Source organism: Crotalus tigris, unplaced genomic scaffold (assembly GCF_016545835.1).
Source record: "Crotalus tigris isolate CLP2741 ecotype Arizona unplaced genomic scaffold, ASM1654583v1 scf7180000017666.379230911805:20528666, whole genome shotgun sequence".
NCBI lineage: Eukaryota > Metazoa > Chordata > Lepidosauria > Squamata > Viperidae > Crotalus > Crotalus tigris.
In genome coordinates, this window is record NW_024096552.1 from 4,470,964 (window position 1) to 4,497,065 (window position 26,102).

The 26,102-nt window shown below is 43.3% G+C and overlaps 2 protein-coding genes across 2 annotated transcripts in view; both read left to right on the forward strand.

Annotated features, from left to right (window-relative positions):
• The first annotated feature begins 81 nt into the window (after nt 1–81).
• LOC120305143 (zinc finger protein 287-like) lies at nt 82–4,001 on the forward strand. Its single transcript, XM_039336562.1, has 4 exons — nt 82–727; nt 1,273–1,410; nt 2,065–2,191; nt 2,487–4,001. The coding sequence occupies exons 1-4, from the start codon at nt 389–391 to the stop codon at nt 3,635–3,637; spliced, it is 1,755 nt and encodes a 584-aa protein (XP_039192496.1). The 5' UTR covers nt 82–388; the 3' UTR covers nt 3,638–4,001.
• A 3,682-nt stretch (nt 4,002–7,683) lies between these two features.
• LOC120305039 overlaps nt 7,684–26,102 on the forward strand; it is a 32,214-nt gene continuing 13,795 nt past the window's right edge. Inside the window, 11 exon segments of the mRNA XM_039336346.1 lie at nt 7,684–9,583; nt 10,124–10,228; nt 11,047–11,173; nt 13,151–13,380; nt 13,776–14,803; nt 14,805–14,870; nt 19,179–19,228; nt 19,894–20,321; nt 20,875–20,982; nt 21,781–21,907; nt 22,243–24,164. Coding sequence (XP_039192280.1) covers nt 9,245–9,583; nt 10,124–10,228; nt 11,047–11,173; nt 13,151–13,380; nt 13,776–14,803; nt 14,805–14,870; nt 19,179–19,228; nt 19,894–20,321; nt 20,875–20,982; nt 21,781–21,907; nt 22,243–24,164 — 4,530 coding nt within the window. The 5' untranslated portion in view covers nt 7,684–9,244.

The following is a 26,102-nucleotide window of genomic DNA, read 5'->3' on the forward strand; positions in this document are numbered from 1 at the left end:
GATTCTCTTCCTACTAGGTCCCCTCTAGGAAGCACATATCTCTCGTTCTGGCTCCCTCTGGAGCAGGGGTCTTCAAACTTGGCCCTTTTGACTTCTGGACTTCAACTCCCAGAATTCCTCAGCCAGCTGCCTGGCTGAGTAATTCTGGGAGTTGAAGTCCACAATCATTAAAGTGCCCACAGACCGCTATTGTTGAAGTACGTGAGCGCAGGAACGCTCAGGAAATTGACGTGAAAGATTTGCCGTTACTCTTCTCAGGCGGGTGAAGCCCGAGTGAACGGACACCCGTTTCTGCCCTCCTGCCAACCGCAGAAGGGGCTGCGGAGGGGCTGGGGGACATTTGGGACTCTCTCGGTCTTCTTTTGGCTGCCCTCGAGCAGGAGACCCGATGGAGGCCCAGGGATCCCCAGGGATGGAGGCCGCCCTCAGCCCAGAGATCCACCGCCGGCGTTTCCGCGGTCTCGACGGCTGCCGCCAGGAGGCCGAGGGGCCCCGGGAGCTTTGCAGCCGCCTGCACCGCCTGTGCCGCCAGTGGCTGCGGCCGGAGAGGAGCAGCAAAGGGGAGATGCTGGACCTGGTGGTGCTGGAGCAGCTGCTGGCCCTGCTGCCCGCGGAGATGGCGAGCTGGGTGAGGGAGTGCGGAGCCGAGAGCTGTTCGCAGGCGGTGGCCCTGGCCGAAGGCTTCCTCCTCAGCCAAGCCCAGCGGGAAGAGCCGGGAAAGGGGCAGGTGAGGAGGGCGGGGGGGCTTCGTCCTGGGAGCTGCAGGGTGGGGGAAGGATCAGAGATTTAGCGATGTCTCTAATAAGATAAATTAAAAATATGACTGCAGCCTTTTCTGGAATTCCTCACCTTTGAAGAATTGATTTGGTCTTGAACTAAATGCTTCTGTTTCCTAAATTAATTTATCCCTTTACACTTCTGTATCCTTTGTGATGTTATCCACATAACTCATCATAATCAGTGTTTACTTTGTGATCTGCAGTTACCTGAATCTCAGTAAGGGAAGCAACTTGATTATGTGAATAGCCTCTGATACAGAGCCACATTTAATAAGCCCAAGAATACCATAATAGTAAGAGAAACAAAATAATTAACACACCCTTACAGTTTATGTAAATAAAAACACAGCCTGCTGTTTTAACTGGCATTTACTCAGAAATATAAGTACATGCAGAGTCCATGAAGTGTCTTTTAATTGGGTAGGGGAAATACAAGTAGGAAAGCAAAATGTAAGTAATGTGAACTTTCATAGATATTGTCCTCTGAAAATAGATTATGAATCAGGCGGTTCTTCAAATGGAGGAGCCATTCACGGAGGAGATCTCAGCTGAGCTCCAGGGCAGAGAAGATCCATACAGCTCTATTCAGGAGCTATTTTTCAGGAGGGCCCAATTCTGGCCACTTTGCCAGGTAGGTGCACGTTTCTTCTGAGAACAGTAGCTTTCCAGCTCCTTCCACTGAGCTCTGTTTAATACCAAAAGCTGAGTCTATGTGCACTTGAACACAGTGTCCACCCACATTTGGCTTTCAAGATTGTGCTGGAAATGCAAATGGGACAATTCATAGGCAGGAACCTTTTGTTAGAAATGAAATTTAATTGTAGAAAGAGTTTAATATTTCTTAATATTATTAAGAAGAGTGCTTAAAATAGTTAGAAATGAAACCCATGGATTGAAACTGTAACAATGGGATTAAACACACCTAAGAAATTTTTATTTATTTTATTAAATATTTATGCCACCCATCTCTCTTGTAAGGTAACTGTAAGTATACCAAGAAAAATATAGCGCATGAAGTTTAAGTCAGGAAGTCAATACTAAGTGGCTGTAACAATAAAACTGTTCAACGTTGGCTGTGCTGCATTCTACAACGTGGAAGTAGTTAAACTGTGATTTGTTAAGCTGCAACTTCCCGGCCCCCTGGACTATGTGGACAGGTTGACATGAATCCATTCTGAAACAAAATGTTCATTTGGCTCTTGCAACTGTGCGTTTTATGTTCTGTGCATTAAGAGAGAGAACTTTCAACTGTTTCCTGGGATTGTCTACTTTTTTCTCTTTCTAGAGCTCTGATTCCTTTCAGGGGGTGACTGTGGACTTCACAGATGAGGAGTGGAGTCTGCTAGATTCTGGCCAAAAGGCCTTGTGCAGAGAAGTCATGCAGGACGTTTCTATCAATATGGATACTCTGGGTAAGGCCAGGCTGTTCAGTTCGCTATAAGGTCATGGCAGAAACGTTCACCATAGAATTGAGAAATATCCTAGATACTCCATGGAAGTGACTAGATTGGCTGATTCAACAGCAAAGCTTTAATCTGTTTTTTGGCTGAAAACATAATTTTATATAATAGAACCTCCTAAATAACAATTTCGAAATATCACATCCTAGCTAGACAAATGGATTGTGGTAAACCTGGAACGTAGATTGACATGTTTTTGGCGTCTAAATTCTAATCAGAATATTAATTTTCATTTTTTCCCATGCAGATGAGGTGTTTGTGAATGAGAATGACCAGGAAGCATGCATGCCTCTAAAAACATTGGAAAATAGCTCCTTCGCTTCTACTTCACCAGAGAAACTATACTGGAAATGCGAACCACATACCTCTGTAATATATTTGGTGGCTTCAAACCTGAGCAGAGAGAGGAAATGGTGCATGCAGTATGGAAAGAGTTTCAGTATGAAAAGTAATCTTAATGTCCACCAAAAGATGCACACCCAGGAGAGACCATATAAATGCATGGAATGTGGAAAGAGCTTTACAAAAAAAAGAAATCTTAATGTTCATGAGAGGATCCACACTGGGGAAAGACCATATAAATGCATGGAATGTGGAAAGAGCTTTACTCAGAAAGGAAATCTTAATCTTCATGAGAGGATGCACACTGGGGAAAGACTGTATAAATGTATGGAATGTGGAAAGAGCTTTACCCAGAAACTACTTCTTAAATATCATGAAAGGATCCACACTGGGGACAGTCCGTATAAATGCATGGAATGTGGAAAGAGCTTTACCCAGAAAAAAAATCTTAATCTTCATGAAAGGAAGCACACTGGGGACAGACTTTATAAATGCACAGAATGTGGAAAGACCTTTACCCAGAAAGCAAATCTTAATGATCACGAAAGCATCCACACTGGGGACAGACCGTATAAATGCATGGAATGTGGATTGACCTTTACCCAGAAAGGACCTCTTAATCGTCACAAAAGGATCCACACTGGGGACAGACCGTATCAATGCATGGAATGTGGAAAGACGTTTACACAGAAAGGTAATCTTAATCGTCACAAAAGGATCCACATTGGAGACAGACCGTATAAATGCATGAAATGTGGAAAGACCTTTAGCTGCAAAGAAAATCTTAATCATCACGAAAGGATCCACACTGGGGACAGACCATATAAATGCCTGGAATGTGGAAAGAGCTTTATCCAGAAAGGAAATCTTAAACTTCATGAGAGGATCCACACTGGGGACAGACCATATAAATGCATGGAATGTGGAAAGAGCTTTATTCAGAAAGAACATCTTAATCTTCATGAGAGGATCCACACTGGGGACAGACCAGTGGATGCAAAACTAAATTGGGAATACCCAGAAGTTGACAAAATATATCTTGAGGGAAAATATTAAAGAAGAGGGGGAGAGAGAAACTGTACGGCAACATAGTATACCTAGGAAGAAAGGAGTGTGGAGTTTTTGTCAAATGGGAAGAACCGAGAAAAAAACCCCAATATTCTGCCAAGGGACAGGGACAACTGACCAGCAGGATAACCTTTCTACTCCATAAAATAAGAAAAGAGAAAAATTAAAATAATTTTGAAATTTTAAAAAAGAGTTGTATTAATGGCGGTATATAAGTCTCATAAATAAATAAATAAATGGCCAATGGGGCTATAACACTAATAAACAAGATGTTAAAAATTATATAGGTGAAACAATTGCTTAAAAAATTAGGTTTTCAGATTGAATAAAAAGTAAAATACTTGGGTGTTAATCTGACAAATATGAACTGTGTGTTGTTTCAAAATAATTATTTTAAGGTATGGGTTGATGTTGATAAAGATATGGTAAAGAGGGAGAAGCTACAGTTGTTGGGGAGAATTTCTATAATTAAGAAGAGAGATTTATTTTGAACATTATTTTTGTTCCAGACAAAACTTATTCTCTCAACTGAGGTAACATTTAAAGCAGGGCTTTTCAATCTTTTCACAGATTGTACCACTTCTAGGATATGACAGTATTCAACTACCACCAGTCACCTAGCAAGTATCAAAAACGTGATGACCCCCCCCAAAAAAAGGAAAAATTGGGCCTCGACTTACAACAGTTCGCTTAGTGTCACAAGGGCACAGAAAAAGTGATTTCTGACCATTTTTTCACACTTATGACTGTTGCAGCATCTCCAGGGTCACGTGATTTACATTTGGATGCTTGGCAAGTGATTCATATTTATGATGGTCCCGGGGTCACGTGATCCCCTTTTGCAACCTTCTGACAATCAAAGTCAATGGGGAAACCAGATTCGCTTAAGAACTGTGTTACTAATTTAACAATTTCAGTGATTCACTTAACAAATGGGGCAAGTAAAGTCATAAAATGGGACAAAACTCATTTAACCAATTTCTCACTTAGCAACATAAATTTTGGGCTCAATTCCGGTTGTAGGTTGAATGTCGGGCCTTAGAGGAGGGTGCTCCTATATACCCGATCCAGACGCTGCGGATACTCACCTAATGGCTAGCAAGCTTCCTGAGTTGACGACGGCGATCTGTGAGGCCCGACATCCAGCTGATAATGACGAGCATGCACAGTACAATTGCCGCGCAGGTGCAGTTGGTGCCTAGACCGATGTAGGGCAAAGCCACGCATGCACAGAGGACCCAGACAGCCTAATACACTGACTGCGCATGCGTGGCCACAGAGCCGAAGCCGATCAAGCACCCGCACTACAGCTGATCGGAGGCATCGTCTGGAAGCTTCAGGATTTATTGGCCATTTATACGAGAACGGGGTGGGGTAAGAAATATGGGTGGTGCTGCATGGGCGTTGGTGTGGGTGGTGCTGCATGGGCTGTCAGACCCAGCGTGATACTTACCTTCCAAAGTCCAGAATGTTCCAGTTAACCCTGTGTTCCAGCCGAGTCCGGTAGCTTCGTGAGCTACATCGCCAACAGCGGCGGCCGAACGGGTCACATGAACATCCTATGTTGCCAGCACATAACCGGACGGAGGCTACATAGAAATGGAATATGGAGAAGCCGACTGCTGTTAAAACTGTTCTGGCTTATGTTGCTGGAACCGTGACTCTGTGAATGATGGGAACTGGGACGCTGGGTCTGACAACACTTGGATACCGGGAGGGGGTATTATAGGAAGAGGTTGAGTGGGACATTAGGGATGAGAATGGCGTGAACGGAACGCATGGACTCAATGCAAGGTTTGAACATAAGTACTAGCTGGATTGGGGTGTGGACTCAATGCAAGGTTTGAACATAAGTACTAGCTGGATCGGGGTGTGGACTCAATGCAAGGTTTGAACATAAGTACTAGCTGGATCGGGGCGTGGACTCAATGTAAGGTTTGAACATAAGTACTAGCTGGATCGGGCGTAGGTAGGGTGGAGGACTATCACAAGGCAGGTATGGGGAGGGGGACAGGTGGATTCCAGATGACCAATTAACCGTCAATTGGGGTGTGTACTCTGGGTGTGGTGGAGGAATGTATTTAGGGCAATGAATGGAGCTTCGTTCCAGTGCTAACTTAGTTTCAACATAGTGAATAAAGCTTGTTGAATACTGCAACGTTCCTGTTTCCTGGCTTTCGTGAAGCACGGTTAGGACGTTCTGTTATGGGCGTTGGTGTGGGTGTGGGAAAGGTGGGGCAATAATTGTATATAAACACACCTGGGAGAACTGATCCCTAGTGCTAACTTTGTGCAGCCTGTGTAAGAAACATATTAAAGCGACTGTCTGTACACCCACTTAACACTCTTTTAATGGGAAACTTGTGCTTCTTTCTCTGACAGTAATATTTGCACTGTTCTATCCCCTTCTCTCCCTCTCCTTGTCTGAAAGAAGCCTCTTCTCCGTCTCTCTTTCTGTGTCCCATTCTCTTTCCCCATTTTTTCTCTCCCTTTCCCTCCAAAGCGTCCCTTTATATCAGTGATTCTCAACCTGTGGGTCGGGACCCCATTTGGGGTCGAACGACCATTTCACGGGGGTCGCCAAACAAGGCTGTCCGCCATTTTTTCCCCCTTTTCTTTGGCCACGCCCCTGGCACCCAATGAGGTATAAGTGGTTGGGGGTCGCCACAACATGGGAAACTGTATTATGGGGTCGCGGCATTAGAAAGGTTGAGAACCACTGCTTTATATCCTCTCCTCTCTCCCCCCCTCCTCTTCTCTTTGGTTGCAGCTGACTCCTTTCCCAAGGCTACTTCCAGGGGCGCCAATCAGATGGAGCCCCCTGGTGATCCTGGGCACTCAGCAGTGCCCTGGCAACACCATAGCTCCAGCTGACTCTCTCACAGGCCTGTACGGGTTGCCACCATTTCAGATCATCCACTTCCCCATTTCCCCCCCCCACACACTTTTTATTACACTGCTTCTCAACCCATTGTATGTGTAGCACCTGCCACCTGTCGAAGTACTACCAGTGGTATGCGTACAACGGGTTGAAAAGCACTGATTTAAAGAATGGCAAAAAACATATCAAAATATTATTTACTAAATTTATTTGCTACCTGTATTGCCACAAGGGGGCTGGGGGCTTACAAAGTTAAAAGCAATAAAACAGCGTGTGGTCCATACTCAGCGAGTGGTCCTCAATGGAACTGCATCTACATGGAGGGAAGTGTGTAGTGGAGCGCCCCAGGGCTCTGTTCGAGGCCCAGTGCTCTTCAACATCTTCATCAATGATTTGGACAAAGGGATAGATGGGGAACTCATCAAATTTGCAGAAGATACCAAGCTGGCAGGAGTAGCCAACACCCCAGAAGAGAGGCTTAAGATACAGAAGGATCTTGACAGACTGGAACATTAGGTGCTATCTAATAAAATGAAAGTCAATGGTGAAAAAAAGTAAGGTTCTACATGTAGGCAAGAAAAACCAAATGCACAGTATAGTATACCTGTATACTGCAGCTGCCAAAAAAGCCAACACAGTGCTAGGCTGCATTAACAAAGGGATAGAATCAAGATCACATGAAGTGCTAATACCACTTTACAATGCCTTAGTAAGACCACACTTGGAATGCTGCATCCAGTTTTGGTCACCACAATGTAAAAAAGATGTTGAAGACTCTAGAAAGAGTACAGAGAAGAGCAACAACTTTGATTAGGGGACTGAAGAGTAAAACATATAGGGAACGGTTGCTGAAATTGGGTATCTCTAGTTTAATGAAGAGAAGGACAGGAGGTGACATAACAGTGTTCCAATATCTCAGGGGTTGCCACAAAGAAGAGAGAGTCAAGCTATTCTCCAAAGCACCCATAGGCAGACAAGAAGCAATGGATGGAAGCTATCCAAAGACAGAAGTAACCTAGAACTAAGCAGAAACTTCCTGACAGAACAATTAATCAGTGGAACAATCTGCTTCCAGAGGTTGTGAATGCTCCAACACTGGAAGTTTTTAGGAAGAGACTGGACAGCCAATTGTCTGAAATGGTATAGGGTTTCCTGCCTGAGCAGGGGGTTGGAGTAGATGACCTCCAAGGTCCCTTCTAACTTCATCATCATTATTAAAAATACAAATATATATAGCAATAAAATAATATATCTGAAATAACAAAAATAAAAAATCATTAAAGGGACAATCAAACTACTGTACAAATACATAATTTCACCCAAACCCACGTTGTAACAACCAGAGTTAAATTGGGTCTGGAAGCAAATTGTGACTGAAAGACTGTTTCCTATTTACAAACTACCTGTAACGCTTGACCAGACAGAGAATAGCCTCCCACAACAAATTTTTAAATTCAGGGGTGGGTATAAGAACCACGTTTGCAACTTTTTATTCTGAGTTCACTACTAGTCTTTTAGCAGAAGATTTAAAGTGAGCACAATGATTTGATTTTCAAAGAACTTTGGATGTTAAATAATAAATCATAGATATTTTTATATGGTAAATTCAATGCCTAATGGAAAAAAGTATAATTCCTGTGTAAAACATACACAAATTTCTACTCTGAGAAGTCTATTTAGTTATCATATGGAATTAGAGATTTCTTTTAGCTTAGTTCCTGATCTTTGGTTACATAGATTCTTGATGAATTGATTACAGGCCATCAAATGGGTAAGATTTTCTCCAAGATAATCTCTTCTTTCACGAAATCCAGAGGATTAGTATTTAAACAGAGACATGAAGAACGAAGGGATCGGCGCCAGCTCCGTTAAACCGAATCCCTCAGTCCTCTACGCTCCCTTCTGCTCTAGCAACCCAGCAAACGAAGCGCCGGGAGAAACGCTTTACGCCTAGAGAGCAAGTCCCGTCTCCAGGAAGGGAGCATGGAGGGAAGGAAGCTCTCTGCTCCAGCCATCCTGCCGAAATCCAGGGCGAGGCAGAGGGCGAGGCTTCCCCTCGTTCGCAGCCCCGGATCCAACCTGCCTTTCCCTCCCGGATTTCCATCCTGCTTCAGTCTCTGCATCTGACGGAGGCTGCTGCACTCACGAAGCTCTCCTTTTGCAAGGAAAGGTGTCAGCTGGAAAAGGAGCTACCAGGCGCCTTCCGACGTTCAGCCCCCGATCCGCTGGACCCAGAGACTAAGGAGAGCCCCACCTTTTAGCGGAGCCTCCCCGACTTCCATGCAGGGTGCAAGACCTAGGCAGGTGAAAGCGGGCGATGAAGAGGGGCGACGCCGAGATCATCGGTCCTTTACCAGCATCGCTGTCCCAGCTTCCGCCACTCTCTGCGAGCCCCGCCCTCCTCCGAAGAAGAGCAGTGGCGTAGAAATTCCGGGAGGTCGGAAAAGGAAGGTCCCCTTTGATTCTCTAACTACTAGGTCCCCTCTAGGAAGCACATATCTCTCGTTCTGGCTCCTTCTTGAGGCACGCGAGTCCAGGAGCGTTCAGGAAATTGGCGGGAAGGATTTGCTGTTGCTCTCCTCAGGCGGGTAAAGCCCGAGTGAGCGGAGACCCATTTCTGCCCTCCTGCCAACCGGAGAAGGGGTTTCGGAGGGGCTGGGGGACATTTGGGACTTCCTCGGGCTCCTTTTGGCTGCCCTCGAGCAGGAGAGCCGATGGAGGCCCAGGGATCTCCAGGGATGGAGGCCGCCCTCAGCCCAGAGATCCACCGCCGGCGTTTCCGCGGTCTCGACGGCTGCCGCCAGGAGGCCGAGGGGCCCCGGGAGCTTTGCAGCCGCCTGCACCGCCTGTGCCGCCAGTGGCTGCGGCCGGAGAGGAGCAGCAACGGGGAGATGCTGGACCTGGTGGTGCTGGAGCAGCTGCTGGCCCTGCTGCCCGCGGAGATGGCGAGCTGGGTGAGGGAGTGCGGAGCCGAGAGCTGTTCGCAGGCGGTGGCCCTGGCCGAAGGCTTCCTCCTCAGCCAAGCCCAGCGGGAAGAGCCGGGAAAGGGGCAGGTGAGGAGGGCGGGGGGGGGGTTTCATCCTGGCAGATCCATGGGGGGCGGGAAGGGGAGAGGAAGGGTTAGCCATGTCTCTAATAAGAGAGATTAAAAATATGACTCTGCAGCCCTTTCTGGAATTCCTCACTTTTGAAGAATTGATTTCTTCTTGAGACAAATGTTTGTTTCCTAAATTAACCTTTCTCTTCTTTACACATCTATATCATTTGTGAAATTGTTCACATAATCTCATAATAATTGGTGTGATCTGCTGGTACCTGAATTTAGATAAGGGGAAGCAACTGGATTATGTGAATGGCCTCTGATAGAGAGCCACATTTAATAAACTCTAGAAAAGTGAACTAATTAATACATCCTTACAGTTTATGTACATGAAAACTCCCCCGTTCATCATTTACTCTGAAATACAATCATATGCAGACTCCCTGAAGTGTCTTTGAATTGGGTTGGGGAAGTACAGGTAGGGAAGGAAAAGGTAAGGAATGCAAACTACCTCTGAAAGTGAATTATGAACTAGATTATTCTTCTGATGCAGGAGCCGTTCACAGAGATTTCAGCAGAGCTCCGGGGCAGAGGAGATCCATTCCCCTCTATTCAGGAGCTGTTTTTCTGGAGGATCCAATTCTGGCCACTTTGCCAGGTAAGTTCAGGTTTTATCTGAGAATAGTAGCATTCCAGCTCCATCCATTCAGGAGCTGTGTTTAATATCAAAAGCTGAGTCTATGTGCACTTGAACACAGTGTCCACTCACATTTGGCTTTCAAGATTGTTCTTGAGATGCAAATGAGACAATTCACAGGCAGGGAACTTTGTATTAGAAATGTAATTTAATTGTAGAAAGAGTTTAATATTTCTGAATATTATTAAGAAGAGTGCCTAAAATAGTTAGAAATGAAACCCATAAATTGAAACAATAACAGTGGGATTAAACATACCTGAGAATTGGTTATTTTATTAAATATTTATGCCAGCTGTCTCTCTTGTAATGTGTCTAAGTATACCAAGAAAAATATAACAGATGAAGTATAACCCAGTGAGTCAACACTAAGTGGCTATGACAGTAAAACTGTTGTTCAAGTGACTGGGATTTCAAGGACATTACCCATATTTTGAAATAGGTTAGGAAAGAAGTTCCTAATGGCTATGTCCTGTTTTCTCAGGAATTTGGTCAGCGAGGCGGGTAGATTTTCTGCCAAAAACTACTTGCTGAGTTACTCCAGGCTACTGGAAAACTCCCCAAGGGTGGCTGTGTTGCATTCTACAACCTGGAAGCAGCTAAGGTGTGATTTGTTCATCTGTAGCTTCCCAGCCCCACAGACTATGTGGACAGGATGACATGAATCCGTCCTGAAAGAAAATGTCCATTTGGCTCTTGCAATTGTGTGTTTTCCGTTGTGTGCAGTAAGAGAGAGAACTTTCAACTGTTTCCTGGGATTGTCTACTTTTTTCTCTTTCTAGAGCTCTGATCCCTTTGAGGAGGTGACTGTGGACTTCACAGATGAGGAGTGGAGGCTGCTAGATTCTGGCCAGAAGGCCTTGTGCAGAGAAGTCATGCAGGAGTTTTCTAGGAATAAGGCTGCTCTGGGTAAGGCCAAGCTGTTCAGTTCGCTATAAGGTCGTGGCAGAAATATTCACTGTAGAATTGAGAAATGTTCTAGATACTCCATGGAAGTGACTGAATAGATTAACTGATCAACATCAAAGCTTTAACCTGTTCTTTGGCTGAAAACATTCTTTCTATACAATCAGGAGACTCCTAGATTTTTTCAACCTTTTCATCCATTGTACTACTTTTAGGATAAGGCAATATCCAAGTACCACTAATCGCCTAGCAAGGTGTCAGACTTGATGACCAAAAAAAGAAAAAAGTGATAAAGTACAGGTAGTCCTCTACTTACGACTATTCGCTTAGTGACTGAAGTTACAATAGCACTGAAAAAAGTGAATTTATGACCATTTTTCACATCTATGACTGTTGCAGCATCCCCAGGATCATGTTATTTACATTCAGATGCTTGGCAACTGATTCATACTTACGACGGTCACAGTGTCCCGGGGTCATGTAATCACCTTTTGCAACTTTTTGACAAGCGAAGTCAATAGCTGGGGTGGGAACTCAATGTCACTCGGGTCGCGGGGTGCCTGAGGGGGGTGCAGGGGTGATCCATGGGTCTTTGTTTTAGGGGGATGGGATTCGGGAGGGCGCCCTCTCATCCCCTCCCTCCCTCTTTGTCCTTTCCTTCCCTCTCTCCCTTTGTCTCTTCCTTTGCTCCCTTCCTCTCATTGTCCCTTCCCTCCCTCCCATTGTCTTTTCTTCCTTCACTCCCTCTCATTGTTCCTTCCTTCCTTCCTTCCTTCCTTCCCTCTTTGTCCCTTCCTTCCTTCCCTCTTTGTTCCTTTCTTCCCTCCCTCTTTGTCCCTTCCTTCCTTCCCTCTTTGTTCCTTTCTTCCCTCCCTGCCTCCCATTGTCCCTTCCTTCCTCCCTCCGTGCCCAGAAAAAGGGGGGAGAGGCTGCCAGTGTGGCTGGTGGCTGTGCTGCCGATGGCCATGGCTTGCAAGGCCACTGTAAATTGCTGGACAAGAGCCGCACAGCGTTAAGAGCAGAGTGGCAGGAAGATATTTGTAATGAGGGAGGGAGAAAAACAGGCATCCCCTGAAGGAGATCAGCAAATGACCCTTGCCACTTCACACACCTGTGGACTCCAGGGGAGGGAACGGTGTGAGCGGCATAAGAGTCCACATTACCTGTGCTATGCCGCTCAGACCCCAGCATGGTTTCAGCAGGCAGCGGTGCGCTCTCTTTATTGCACGGAGCGGCCGGATGAAGCGAACTGGCGACATGCTGAACCTTTCTGTGCGTGTGCAGAGGTGGCGAGCGCATGTGCTGGGCACCTGTCATCCCAGGTGACTGTTTTGCCACGCAGACTGACCATGTTCTCAGTGCTTCCCTTTCATCCGGGACCCCAAGCGCATGCGCACACCGCCTCCTCTCCACAGAGTGAGGAGAGAGCGCCGCTGCCTGCTGAAATTGGGCAGGCAGAGGGGAGAGCTGGGTGGCGTAGTGCAGATAACGTGGACTCTCATACTGCAACCCTTTCCCAGGTGCGTTTCTTACCTGTTTGTCGGTGCCACCTGTGTGCATGCCCAGCCTGTTTTTTGTCCTCTCACCCCGCCTCCTCCTTTTCCCTTTGGTGCATTCCTGTCTCCGCCCCCCTCCTTTCTCTTCCGGAAGCGTGATGGAAGTGCCAGTCCTGGGGCCTTTGCCTCGTCCCAAACAGCCCTGCAGCTCCTGAAGACTCTCTCAGGGCAAGTTCTGCACTACGCCACTTTGGCTCGTTCACTCCCCTGATACCCTGGGCTGGGCCATGTATCACATGCCAACGTACCACAGGTGGTACGCATACCACCGATTGAAAAGCCTTATCCTAGATAACAATTTGCAGATATCACATCCTGGCTAGACAAATGGATTTTACTAAACCTGGAATGTAGATTGGCATGTTTTTGAGGGGCACCTTCTAAATTCTAAGCAGTATGTTCATTTTCTTTTTTTCCCATGCAGATGGTGTGTCTCTGAATGAGAACGATAAGGAGACAAGGTTAAATCTACGTGAAATAAAGAAGAATGATGTAAAAGTAATCCTTGGCCATCAGAGGGACACGAAAAGTTTAAAGAGAAAACAGCCAGAAGATGGAGGGGAAAAGTCATCCGCTGCTCTTGGTATTTGTGGCTTCCTATCCCAGCAAGATCAGAAAGAAATGAGAAAAGGAAAACATAGAAAAAAAGAAAACATGAATTTGAATTACATAACTATGGCAGAATCCACACTAAAAAAAACCTGCATGCCTCTAGACACTATGGAGAATAACACCTTCACTTCTACTCCACCAGAGAAACTGTACTGGAAATGCAAACCACATACATCTGTAAAAACTGGAGGGGATTCCAGTCTGAGTAGAAAGAGGAAAGTCTGCATGCAGTGTGGAAAGAATTTCAGTAACAACAGTAATCTTATTTGCCACCAAAGGATCCACACAGGGGAGAGACCATATAAATGCATGGAATGTGGAAAGACCTTTACCCAGAAAGGAGATCTTAATCGTCACAAAAGGATCCACACTGGGGACAGACCTTATAAATGCACGGAATGTGGAAAGAGTTTCATTAGCAAAGAAAAAAAGAAAACATGAATTTGAATTACATAACTATGGCAGAATCCACACTAAAAAAAACCTGCATGCCTCTAGACACTATGGAGAATAACACCTTCACTTCTACTCCACCAGAGAAACTGTACTGGAAATGCAAACCACATACATCTGTAAAAACTGGAGGGGATTCCAGTCTGAGTAGAAAGAGGAAAGTCTGCATGCAGTGTGGAAAGAATTTCAGTAACAACAGTAATCTTATTTGCCACCAAAGGATCCACACAGGGGAGAGACCATATAAATGCATGGAATGTGGAAAGACCTTTACCCAGAAAGGAGATCTTAATCGTCACAAAAGGATCCACACTGGGGACAGACCTTATAAATGCACGGAATGTGGAAAGAGTTTCATTAGCAACAGTAATCGTATTTGTCACCAAAGGAACCACACCGGGGAGCGACCATATAAATGTACGGAATGTGGAAAGACCTTTACCCGGAAAGCATATCTTCATCTTCATGAAAGGATACACAATGGGGAGAGAACATATAAATGCATGGAATGTGGAAAGAGCTTTATTCAGAAAGAAAAACTTAATCACCATAAAAAGATCCACATAGAGGAGAGATCTTATAAATGCATGGAATGTGGAAAGAGCTTTATTCAGAAAGGAAATCTTAATCGTCACAAAAGGATCCACACTGGGGACAGACCTTATAAATGCATGGAATGTGGAAAGAGCTTTACCCAGAAAGGAGATCTTAATTGTCACAATAGGATCCACACTGGGGACAGACCGTACAAATGCACGGAATGTGGAAAGAGCTTTACCCGGAAAGGAGATCTTAATCATCACAAAAGGATCCACACTGGGGACAGAGCATATAAATGCACAGAATGCGGAATGACCTTTACCTGGAAAGGAGATCTTAATCATCACAAAAGGATCCATACTGGGGACAGACTTTATAAATGCATGGAATGTGGAAAGAGCTTCATTAGCAACAGTCATCTTACTTGCCACCAAAGGACTCACAGTGGGAAGTGACCATATAAGTGGATAGACTGGAAAAAGCTATACTGAGAAAGCTCATCTTAATTGTCATCAAAGGATCCACACTGGGGATAGACCGCATTAATGCACAGAGTGTGGAAATAGCTTTACTTGGAGAAGACAACTCTCATAAAGAGCATATAAATCCATGGAGGGTAGAAAGAGCCTTTGTGAGGAGAGAGGTGATACTGGCCTCTAGAGTATCCACAGGAGAATCAGCCCACAAATGTATTGAGTGTGGAAGGAAAAAACCTTTAATGACTATAGGTAGTTCTTGATTTACAAACACAATTGAGCCCAAAATTTATCTTGTTAATGAAGACATTTGTTAAGTGAATTTTGCCCCATTTTACTGCGTTTCTTGCCTATGTTGTTAAGTGAATAACTGCAGTTGATAAGTTAATAATCTGGTTGTTAAGTGAATCTGGATTCCCCATTGACTTTGCTTGTCACAACATCACAAAAGGGGATTGGATGATCTTGGGACACAGCAACAGTCCTGAATATAAACCAGCTGCCAAGCATCTGGCTGTTGATCACATGATCATTAGGATGTTGCAATGGTTGTTAAGTGTCAAAATTGTCATAAGTCACTTTTTTCAGTGCTGTTGTAAATTTGAAATGTCACTAAACAAAATGTTATAAGTTGAGGACTCCCTGTTCAGCAGACATATCAAACGCAAGGCCCGCAGGCCAAATCCGGCCCACTGTGTGGTTATGTTCGGCCCGCAGAGCCGCCCTGGAAACGACAAAGGACCGGCCCACAGTGCCTCGGCTTGGCCCAGGCTGACCGGGCGTTGATCTACAGGAAAAAACAAATGAATCCATGCATTGAGCTTTATTTGCAACAGTCAACTTATTCTTCATCCAAGGATCTAGACATGGCAGGAAGTTTATTAAAGCATGGAAAGTGAAAAAAATATCTGGTTTGAACTGGAATATTATCTACCATTCAAGTAGTCACACAGGAGAAAAGCTATAAGCAATCAAATATCAAAATTGCTGAGGGCAGATCAGTGACCTTAGTTAGAGGATGATTTATTTCTTCTTTAGGCAAATGTTTGTTTCCACTCAGAAATAATTCATGGGAGAAAAAGAAATTCAAGCCTACTTCAACCTCCCAGCCTCCTCAGGGATGTAAGAAGCTCCAGCATTTGAGGGAGTGGCCAGAATTCATTCATTCTTCTCTCCCTTTCTTTCCTCTAATGCAGGAATTAATTCACTCTTTTCAGCTGATATTGTTCAAACTATTCATTCTCATTGAAAATACAGTAAACCTTATTAGAAAGTCTTACATGCCTTTGTTTCTCTTCTTTACAAACAAACAGTGGAAAAGTCTTCTGGAGAACATGGATAGGGATGGGGTAATGGTATGTGGGAATGACTTTAGGAGAGGGGGAAGAGCCTTAGACTAGACAGCCATTATCTAAAAGATAGTTTAAGTCCCCATAAGGAGATTGGGGTGTGTGTGAGAGAAGGAATTGGAAGCATTACAGAAGAAACTCTCCCTAGTTTTCCCAGAGAGCAAAAGGAGCGAAGGAGAAATACTTGCAGAGTTGCAGGATAGTGTATTGTGGCCTCTCAGTAGGGATGGCGCTAGTATTCATTCTAGTGCTAGTATTCATTCTAGTGCTTTTGGATTTAGCTCAAGGAGCTGACAAATTCATCCTCCAGTCAGGATTCCTAGATCAGAAATGCAAATGCCAAACCTTTATCCAAGACAATTTCAGTAGCCAACAATCACCCTTCCCAAAGATGCACATGCAGAAAAACCCAGTCAAGCATGCATTCATGTCTCAAATGGAGCCCGCCAAAGTATTCTATACTATAAGAGCCGAGGTGGCGCAGCAGTTAGAGTGCAGTACTGCAGGCCACTTTAGCTGACTGTGTTCAGCAGGTCAGCGGTTCAAATCTCACCGGCTCAAGGTTGACTCAGCCTTCCATCCTTCCGGGGTAGGTAAAATGAGGACCCAGATTGTTGGGGGCAATGTATATATATATATACATTGCTTACTGGTGTACACCGTTAGAGAGTGCTTGCACTTAAAGCGGTATATAAGTCTCATAAATAAATAAATATTGGGGAACATACCGGATTACACAGCACTCAGGTGGGAAGTTTAACTTTGTAATAGTGTGTCTCTTGGGAAGGAATTTCAGACTTGGTTTCACTTTTAACCCTGCCGATATGTAGCCAATAAAAATGTTCTTTGAGGAAATTTCTAGCCTCAGAGTTCTGATTGGTTTCGTCTCCTCTATCGGAACCATGACGTATATTTTAAAATGTGTTTAATGTTACAAACTGAATAGATGGAAACTCCTTTCCCCCACCTCCCCGAGATTTTTGGATGTATTGAGTAGCAGTACGCCAGAAAGCCAAATTTTACAGTAAAATACATTATCAAATCATAGTTTGAATAAACTAGGTATCTCTAGTATTTTTTTGCTTGTTGCCAAATGCCTTACAATCATCTGATCAATATTTACAATTTCTCTGCAGGCTTCCCTGAAAGTCAATGAGGAAGCCTGCAAGGAAGGATTCAAAGGGTGTGGAGGCTATTTATGGTATGGGAAAGTGAAAGTTAATTCAGCCTTTTAAAATCATTATCCTAGATGTTCCATTTTGAGGGTATGGAACAGATATAAATCAAGACTATGTCTAAAAATACCTTGTGGATTTTGACACAAGAAGCATGCTATGGAACAAAAAAGGTAACTATGTAGAGTTAATTATGGTGACATATTCAGATTTTCTGAGGAAGATTTTGAAGCTTGAAGAAAAAATTACATTTCCCAAAGGTTTTCTTATACACAATGATTAGAAAGAATTCAAATAGAGAAAGGAATCTTTAGAATATTTTAAGTATGATTTATAATGCATAAAGAATCCTCACAATAAGATGATTATAACTTATTATTCCTTTATTATGAATTAAATTTATATTCCACCTGTCTTACCACCAGGGGAGTCTGGGTGGCTTAAAAAATTAAAAGAAATAAAATGCTGATATATATATAGCAACAAAATTACCTCTGAAATAACAAAAACAAATTCATGATAGAAGCATAATCAAACTAGAAAGGCTTGATTTAGCAGGTGGGTTCCCTCTTCACAGCAATTTTTCACCCAAAGCCCATTGGAACAGCCAGAGTTGAGTTGGGATTGGAAGTAAGTGGCTCTTCTTATTTACAAACTACATGTAATACTTGACCAGAAAGAGAAAAGCCTCTTACAACAAATGTTTAGATTTGGGGGTGGGTTAAGAACCAACTTTCCTAATTATGGCAAAAAGAATGACTACTTGATATTGCATGCTTTAACTGCTGCAAGGATAGTATTTGCCCAATTTTGGAAAAAAGAATCTATCATCTGACCAGATTATTATCACCAAAATTTTAGAGTGTGCAGAAATGGATAGACTAACATTAGAAATGAAAGAAAAAGATGATTCAATTTATTTTAGAACTTGGGAAAACTTTTATCAATGGTTAGAGACATGTTAAAAATTGAAGGATTTAATAGTTTAGAATAGATGACTGATTTTTAATCGAGTTCTAACTAACATTTTGATGATACGATTACTTTTCCTGATTTACTGATTTTCATTTGTTACTTTTGATTGTTAGGATTTATTTTTGAGATCTTATTAGTAGTGTTTACTTAATAGATCAACATATTTGTTTACTAATTGTTTTTAATATGTTACAGTTTAAGCTTTGTTAAAAATGGTTGAATATATTGACTCATTATTATGATCCGGATGGTTGCTTGTTTGTTGAAATATGTGATTGTACCTATCCTTATTTTACCCTAATTCCTTATTTCCTTCTCCTCCCCCTTTCCTTTTACCCCTCCCTTTACCCTACCTGTATTGTTCCTATTTTTCCTCACCTATATAAATTTAATTAAATTTTGTTAAAAAAATAATAAAAAAGAACCAACTTTCCTAATTTTTATCCTAAGTTTACTTCTGGTCTTTTAGCAGAGGACCTAAAGTGGAAACAATGATCTGATTTTCAAACAGCTTTGAATGTTAAATAATAAATGGTAGGTCTTTATATATTGTAAATTCAACACCTAAAGGAGAAAACTATAATTCCTGTGTAAAACATGCAAATTGCTACTCTGAGAAGTCTACTACTTATGTGGAATTAAGATTTTTGTTTTAGCATGTTCCTGATCTTTAGTTAAACAGATTCTTGATAAATTGGTTATGGGACATCAAATGAGGATTAACTAACATAGGTAAGATTTTCTGCAAGATAATCTGTTCTTTCACGATTTCCAGAGGATTAGTATTTAAACAGAGACAGGAAAAACGAGGGGATCGGCGCCAGCTCCGTTAAGCCGAAACCCTCAGTCCTCTACGCTCCCTTCTGCTCTAGCAACCCGCCAAAAGAATCACCGGGAGAAACGCTTTACGCCTCGAGAGCAAGTCCCGTCTCCAGGAAGGGAGCATGGAGGGAAGGAAGCTCTCTGCTCCAGCCATCCTGCCGAAATCCAGGGCGATGCTTCCCCTCGTTCGCAGCCCCAGATCCAACCTGCCTTCCCCTCCCGTCGCCCTCCAGGATTTCTATCCTGCGTCAGTCTCTGCATCTGACGGAGGCGGCTGCACTCACGATGCTCTCGTTCTGCAAGGAAAGGTGTCAGCTGGAAAAGGAGCTACCAGGCGCCTTCCGACGTTCAGCCCCCGATCCGTCCGTCCTGCGCTGGACCCAGAGACCAAGGAGAGCCCCACCTTTCAGCGGAGCCTCCCCGACTTCCATGCAAGCCGCAGGACCTGGACAGGAGTAAGCGGCAGATGAAGAGGGGCGACGCCGAGATGATCGGTCCTTCTCTGCCCTTTGCAAGCATCACCGTATTAGCTTCCCTTCCGCCGCTCTTTCAGCGAGCCCCGCCCTCCTCTGAAGAAGAGCAATGACGCAAACATTCCGAGAGGCCGGAAAAGGTCCCCTTTCATTCTCTTCACATCAGGTCCATCTAGGAAGCACATATCTATCGTTCTGGCTCCTTGTTCTGTCACTTGAGGTCAGGAGCGTGCAGGAAATTGGCGGGAAGGATTTGCCGTTGCTCTCCTCAGGCGGGTAAAGGCTGAGTGAGCGGAGACCCACTTCTGCCTTCCTGCAAACCGGAGAAGGCGTTTCGGACCGTCTCGGTCTTCTTTTGGTTGCCCTCGAGCAGGAGACCCGACGGAGGCCCAGGGATCTCCAGGGATGGAGGCCGCCCTCAGCCCAGAGATCCTCCGCCGGCGCTTCCGCGGTCTCGACGGCTGCCGCCAGGAGGCCAAGGGGCCCCGGGAGCTTTGCAGCCGCCTGCACCGCCTGTGCCGCCAGTGGCTGCGGCCGGAGAGGAGCAGCAAAGGGGAGATGCTGGACCTGGTGGTGCTGGAGCAGCTGCTGGCCCTGTTGCCCGCGGAGATGGCGAGCTGGGTGAGGGAGTGCGGAGCCGAGAGCTGTTCGCAGGCGGTGGCCCTGGCCGAAGGCTTCCTCCTCAGCCAAGCCCAGCGGGAAGAGCCGGGAAAGGGGCAGTTGAGGAGGGCCGGGGGGGGGCTTCATCCGGGGGCGGGGAGGGGGAAGGATCAGAGATCTAGCCATCTCTAATAAGAGAGATTAAAAATATGACTGCAGACTTTTCTGGAATTCCTCACCTTTGGAGAATGGATTCTTCTTGAGGCAAATTAATTTATCCCTTTATACCTCTGTATGCTTTGTGATGTTATCCACATTTCTCATAATCAGCGTTTACTTTGTGATCTGCTGTCACCTGAATCTAGATAAGGGGAAGCAACTTGATTATGTGAATGGCCTCTGATACAGAGCCACATTTAATAAGCCCTAGAATACCACAATAGTAAGAGAAACAAACTAATTAACACACCCTTACAGTTTATGTACATAAAAACACAGCCTGCTGTTTTAACTCTCATTTCCTCAGAAATATCAGTACATGCAGAGTCCCTGAAGTGTCTCTGAATTGGGTTTCTGGAAATACAAGTCGGAAAGCAAAATGTAAGGAATGTGAACTATCATAGATATTGTCCTCTGAAAATAGATTATGAATCAGGCTGTTCTTGAAACGCAGGAGCTGTTCACAGAGGAGATCTCAGCTGAGCTCCGCGGCAGAGGAGATCGATCCAGTTCTATTCAGGAGCTGTTTTTCAGGAGGGCCCAATTCTGGCCACTTTACCAGGTAGGTGCAGTTTCTTCTGAGAACAGTAGCTTTCCAGCTCCATCCATTCAGGAGCTGTGTTTAATACTGAAAGCTGAGTCTATGTGCACTTGAACATAGTGTCTACCCACATTTGCTTTCAAGATTCTGCTGGAAATGGAAATGAGACAAATCACAGGCAGGAACTTTGTATTAGCAATATAATTTATTTCTACAAAGAGTTTAGCACCCCATAATACTATTTTAAAAGTGTGCTTAAAACGAGTTAGAAATGAAACCCATGTATTGAGACAGTAATAGTGGGATTAAACATACCTGAGAAGTGTTTGTTTATTTTATTAAATATTTATGCCACCTGTCTCCCTTGTAATGTGTCTGTAAGTATACCAAGAAAAATATAGCATATGAAGGATAAGCCAGTAAGTCAACACTAAATGGCTGTAACAATAAAATTGTTGTTCAAGTAACTTGGGATTTCAAGGACGTTTCCAATATTTTGAAATAGGTAGGAAAGACGTTCCTAGTGACTGTGTTCTGTTTTCTCAGGAATTTGGTCAGCATGGCAAGTAATTCTAGGGGATTTTCTGCCGAAAGCTACTGGGAAGCTCTCCAAGGGTGCTTAAATTGCATTCTACAACCTGGAAGCAGCTAAGCCGTGATTTGTGCAACTGCAGCTTCCCAACCCCAAGGACTGTGTACACATGAAGACATGAATCTATCCTGAAAGAAAATGTCCATTTGGTCTCTTGCAAATGTGTGTTTTCTGTAAGACAAAATGTTCAATTGTTTCCTGGGATTGTCTGCTTTTTTCTCTTCTAGAGCTCTGATTCCTTTAAGGAGATGACTGTGAACTTCACGGATGAGGAGTGGAGGCTGCTAGATTCTGGCCAGAAGGCCTTCTGCAGAAAAGTCATGCTGGAGATTGCTGGGAATATGGTTGTTCTGGGTAAGGCCAAGATGTTCATCTCCCTATAAGGCCGTGGCAGAAATGCTCATCCTAAATTTGAGAAATATCCTAGATGCTCCGTGGAAGAGACTGAGTACATTGACTGATCAGCACCAAAGCTTTAATCTGTTTTTTGGGCTGAAAAAAAAATATTTCTGTACAATCAGAGACTCTTAGATAACAATTTGCAAATATCACATCCTGGCTAGACAAGTGAATTGTACCAAACCTGGAATACAGATTGGTGCATGTTTTTTGAGTGATGGGGGAAGACACGCCTCTTTAAGCTTCTAAATTCTAATCAGAATGTTAATTTTCTTTTTTTCCCCATGCAGATGATATATCTGTGAATGAGAACAGCAAGCAGGGAAGGTTAAATCTACTCCAAATAGTGAAGAATGAATTACAAGTACAAACCCTAGGCCATCAAAGTGACACCAAAAGGCTAAAGAGAAACAAGCCAGAAGATGGTATGGAGAAGTCATCCTCTTCTCTTCCTGTTGGTATTTGTGGCTTCCTATCCCAGCAAGATCAGAGGGAAATGAGAAATTGTGGGGGGGATTCCAGTCTGAGCAAAAAGAGGAATTTGTGCATGCAGTGTGGAAAGTGTTTCTCTAGCAAAGGTAATTTTAATCGCCACCAAAAAATCCACACTGGGGAGAGACCATATAAATGCATGGAATGTGGAATGACCTTTACTAGGAATGGAAATCTTAAACGTCACGAAGTGATGCACTCCGGAAAGAGACCATATAAATGCATGGAATGTGGAAAGAACTTTACCCGAAAAGGATGTCTTAATCTTCATAAAAGGACGCACACTGGAGAGAGATCATATGAATGCATGGAATGTGGAAAGACCTTTATCCAGAAAGGACATTTTAGTCTTCATCAAAGGATCCATACTGGAAAGAGACTGTATAAATGCACAGAATGTGGAAAGAGTTTCATTTGCAACAATAAACTTAATCGCCACCAAAAGATTCACATCATAGAGAGACCACATAAATGCATGAAATGTGGAATGACCTTTACATGGAAAGAACATCTTAATCTCCACCAAAAGATCCACACAGGGGAGATACCATATAAATGCATGGAATGTGAAAAGACCTTTATCCAGAAAGTACATCTTAATCTTCATCAAAGGATCCATACTGGGGAGAGACCATATAAATGCACGAAATGTGGAATGACCTTTACCAGGAATGGAAATCTTAATCGTCACGAAAAGATACACTCTGGGGAAAGACCATATAAATGCACAGAATGTGGAAAGAGCTTCATTAGCAAAAATAGACTTAATCGCCACCAAAAGATTCACACTGGGGAGCAATCATATAAATGCATGGAATGTGGAAAGATCTTTATCAGAAAAGGATATCTTAATGTTCATAAAAGGATGCACACTCGAGAGAAATCATATAAATGCATGGAATGTGGAAGGACCTTTATCCAGAAAGGAAAACTTAATCTTCATCAAAGGATCCATACTGGGGAGAGGCCATATAAATGCATGAAATGTGGAATGACCTTTACCAGGAATGGAAATCTTAATCGCCACCAAAAGATTCACACTGGGGAGCAATCATATAAATGCATGGAATGTGGAAAGATCTTTATCAGAAAAGGATATCTTAAACTTCATAAAAGGATGCACACTGGAGAGAGATCATATAAATGCATGGAATGTGGAAAGATCTTTATCCGAAAAGGATATCTTAAACTTCATAAAAGGATGCACCCTGGAGAGAGATCATATAAATGCATGGAATGTGGAAAGACCTTTATCCATAAAGGAAAACTTAATCTTCATCAAAGGATCCATACTGGGGAGAGACCATATAAATGCATGAAATGTGGAATGACCTTTACCAGGAGTGGAAATCTTAATCGTCACGAAAAGATGCACTCTGGGGAGAGACCATATAAATGCACAGAGTGTGCAAAGAGTTTCATTAGCAAGAATAGACTTAACCTCCACCAAAAGATTCACACTGGGGAGCAATCATATAAATGCATGGAATGTGGAAAGATCTTTGCCCGAATAGAATATCTTAAACTTCATAAAAGAATGCACACTGGAGAGAGAACATACAATTTCATGGAATGTGGAAAGAACTTTACTCAAAAAGAAAAACTTAATCGTCATGAACCACAGGACTCTTATCAGGGTTTTTTCCCCAAAGTTTCCAACCTCTTGTCAGAGTGGCATCCACACAGGATAAAATTGGAAATACCTGAGAAGTGGAACAACCATCACTGAGTGTGCTTAATTCTCATAAAATGATCCACACAGGAAAAATAAATGAAATCCGTGGATTGAGCTTTATTCTCAGCAATCAACTTAATTGTCATCCCAGGATCCAGACATGGCAGAGAGCTTACTAATTCATAGAATGTGTAACAATCTGGTTTGTATGGAATCTTATTTACCATCCATGTAGCTACACAGAAGAAAAAGGACAAGCACTGGAATTTGGAAATTGCTGAGGTTGGATCAGTGACCTTACTGATGTCTTCTTGAGCCCAATACCGTGTTTCCCCAAAAGTAAGACCCGGTCTTACTTTCTTTTGGTCTCTGAAATAAGCACTAGGACTTAATTTCGGGTAGGGTTTACTTTTGCCAGAACCAGTAGGCCGCGAGCGCACAGGAACAGGGCCTTTGTATGGGGTGGACTTTGTATGTACTGCTTTCAACATGGAAAGGATCTTTTCCTGGTCTTCATCCATATTCTCTTAATAGTGTATTAAGTTGAGGACTTTAAAATCAGATGTTAAAAATAATTTTTATACCTAGATATGGGACCTCAATAATAATAATAATAATAATAGTTGGAAGGGATCTTGGAGGTCATCTTGTCCAACCCCCTGCTCAGGTAGGAAACCTATACCATTTCAGACAAATGGCTGTCCAGTCTCTTCTTAAAAACTTCCAGTGTTGGAAGGCAGGTTGTTTCACTGGTTAATTGTTCTAACTGTCAGGAAATTTCTCCTTAGTTCCAGGTTGCTTTTCTCCTTTAGTTTCCATCTGTTGCTTCTTGTCCTGCCTTCAGGCGCTTTGGAAAATAGCTTGACTCTCTCTTCTTTGTGGCAGCCCCTGAGATATTGGAACACTGCTATCATGTTCCCCCTTGTCCTTCTTTTCATTAAACTAGACATACCCAATTCCAGCAACCGTTCCTTGTATGTTTTAGCCTCCTCATCTTTGTTGCTCTTTGTACTCTTTCTAGAGTCTCAACATCTTTTTTACATCGTAGTGACCAAAACTGGATGCAGTATTCCAAGTGTGGCCTTACCAAGGCATTATAAAGTGGTATTAATACTTCATGTGATCTTGATTCTATCCCTCTGTTGATGCACCCCAGCACTGTGTTGGCTTTTTTGACAAGTGCAGCACACTGCTGGCTCATATTTAAGTGATTGTCCACTAGGATTCCGAGATCCCTCTCACAGTTACTACTATTAAGCAAGGTACCCCGTACTATACCTGTGCATTTGGTTTTTCTTGCCTAAATGTAGAACCTTACTTTTTTCACCACTGAATTTCATTTTCTTAGATAGTGCCCAGTGTTCAAGTCTGTCCAGATCCTCCTGTATCTTAAGCTTGTCTTCTGGAATGTTGGCTATTCCTGCCAGCTTGGTGTCATCTGCAAATTTGATGAGTTCCCCATCTATCCCCTCGTCCAAATTGTTGATGAAGATGTTGAAGAGCACTGGGCCCAGAACAGAGCCCTGGGGCACCTCACTACACACTTCCCTCCATGTAGAGGCGGTTCCATTGAGGATCACATGCTGAGTACGGTATTATAGGTGGTCTTTATAGTAGAAGTTATTTGTCAAGTAAGATTTTATAGTCCAAGGTATTCTATCATCTCGTGTAATAACAAATGTTTCTCATATAAAGAAATAGGAAAGCAATTCCCCACATATAACTCTGAAAGTCAGTAAAGGTTTACATTCATAGTTCAAACAGGCCAATTATGCTGCCCAGAAATTCTCTTTACAGCTGAGTTTCTCACAGGTGGTATCTATCAAGATCAAAAGAGTTTTATCTGAAATATGGGCTTCAAGCCAAGTCTCTTTTAGGCAATAACAAGTTGCAATACCATACTTCGCCACAAGATGTCACTGATGCCATTTAAAGTTTTTTAAGTCCAAATTTTTATAATCCTTTTTCCAGTTTTATTTCTTT

Bases quoted from the DNA above. Each gene is read 5' to 3' on its own strand.
- LOC120305143 (XM_039336562.1), top strand. From the start codon at position 389: ATGGAGGCCCAGGGATCCCCAGGGATGGAGGCCGCCCTCAGCCCAGAG. The intron at 1,411-2,064 runs GTAGGTGCACGT...TTCTCTTTCTAG, and splicing joins AATTCTGGCCACTTTGCCAG to AGCTCTGATTCCTTTCAGGG. The intron at 2,192-2,486 runs GTAAGGCCAGGC...TTTCCCATGCAG, and splicing joins TATCAATATGGATACTCTGG to ATGAGGTGTTTGTGAATGAG.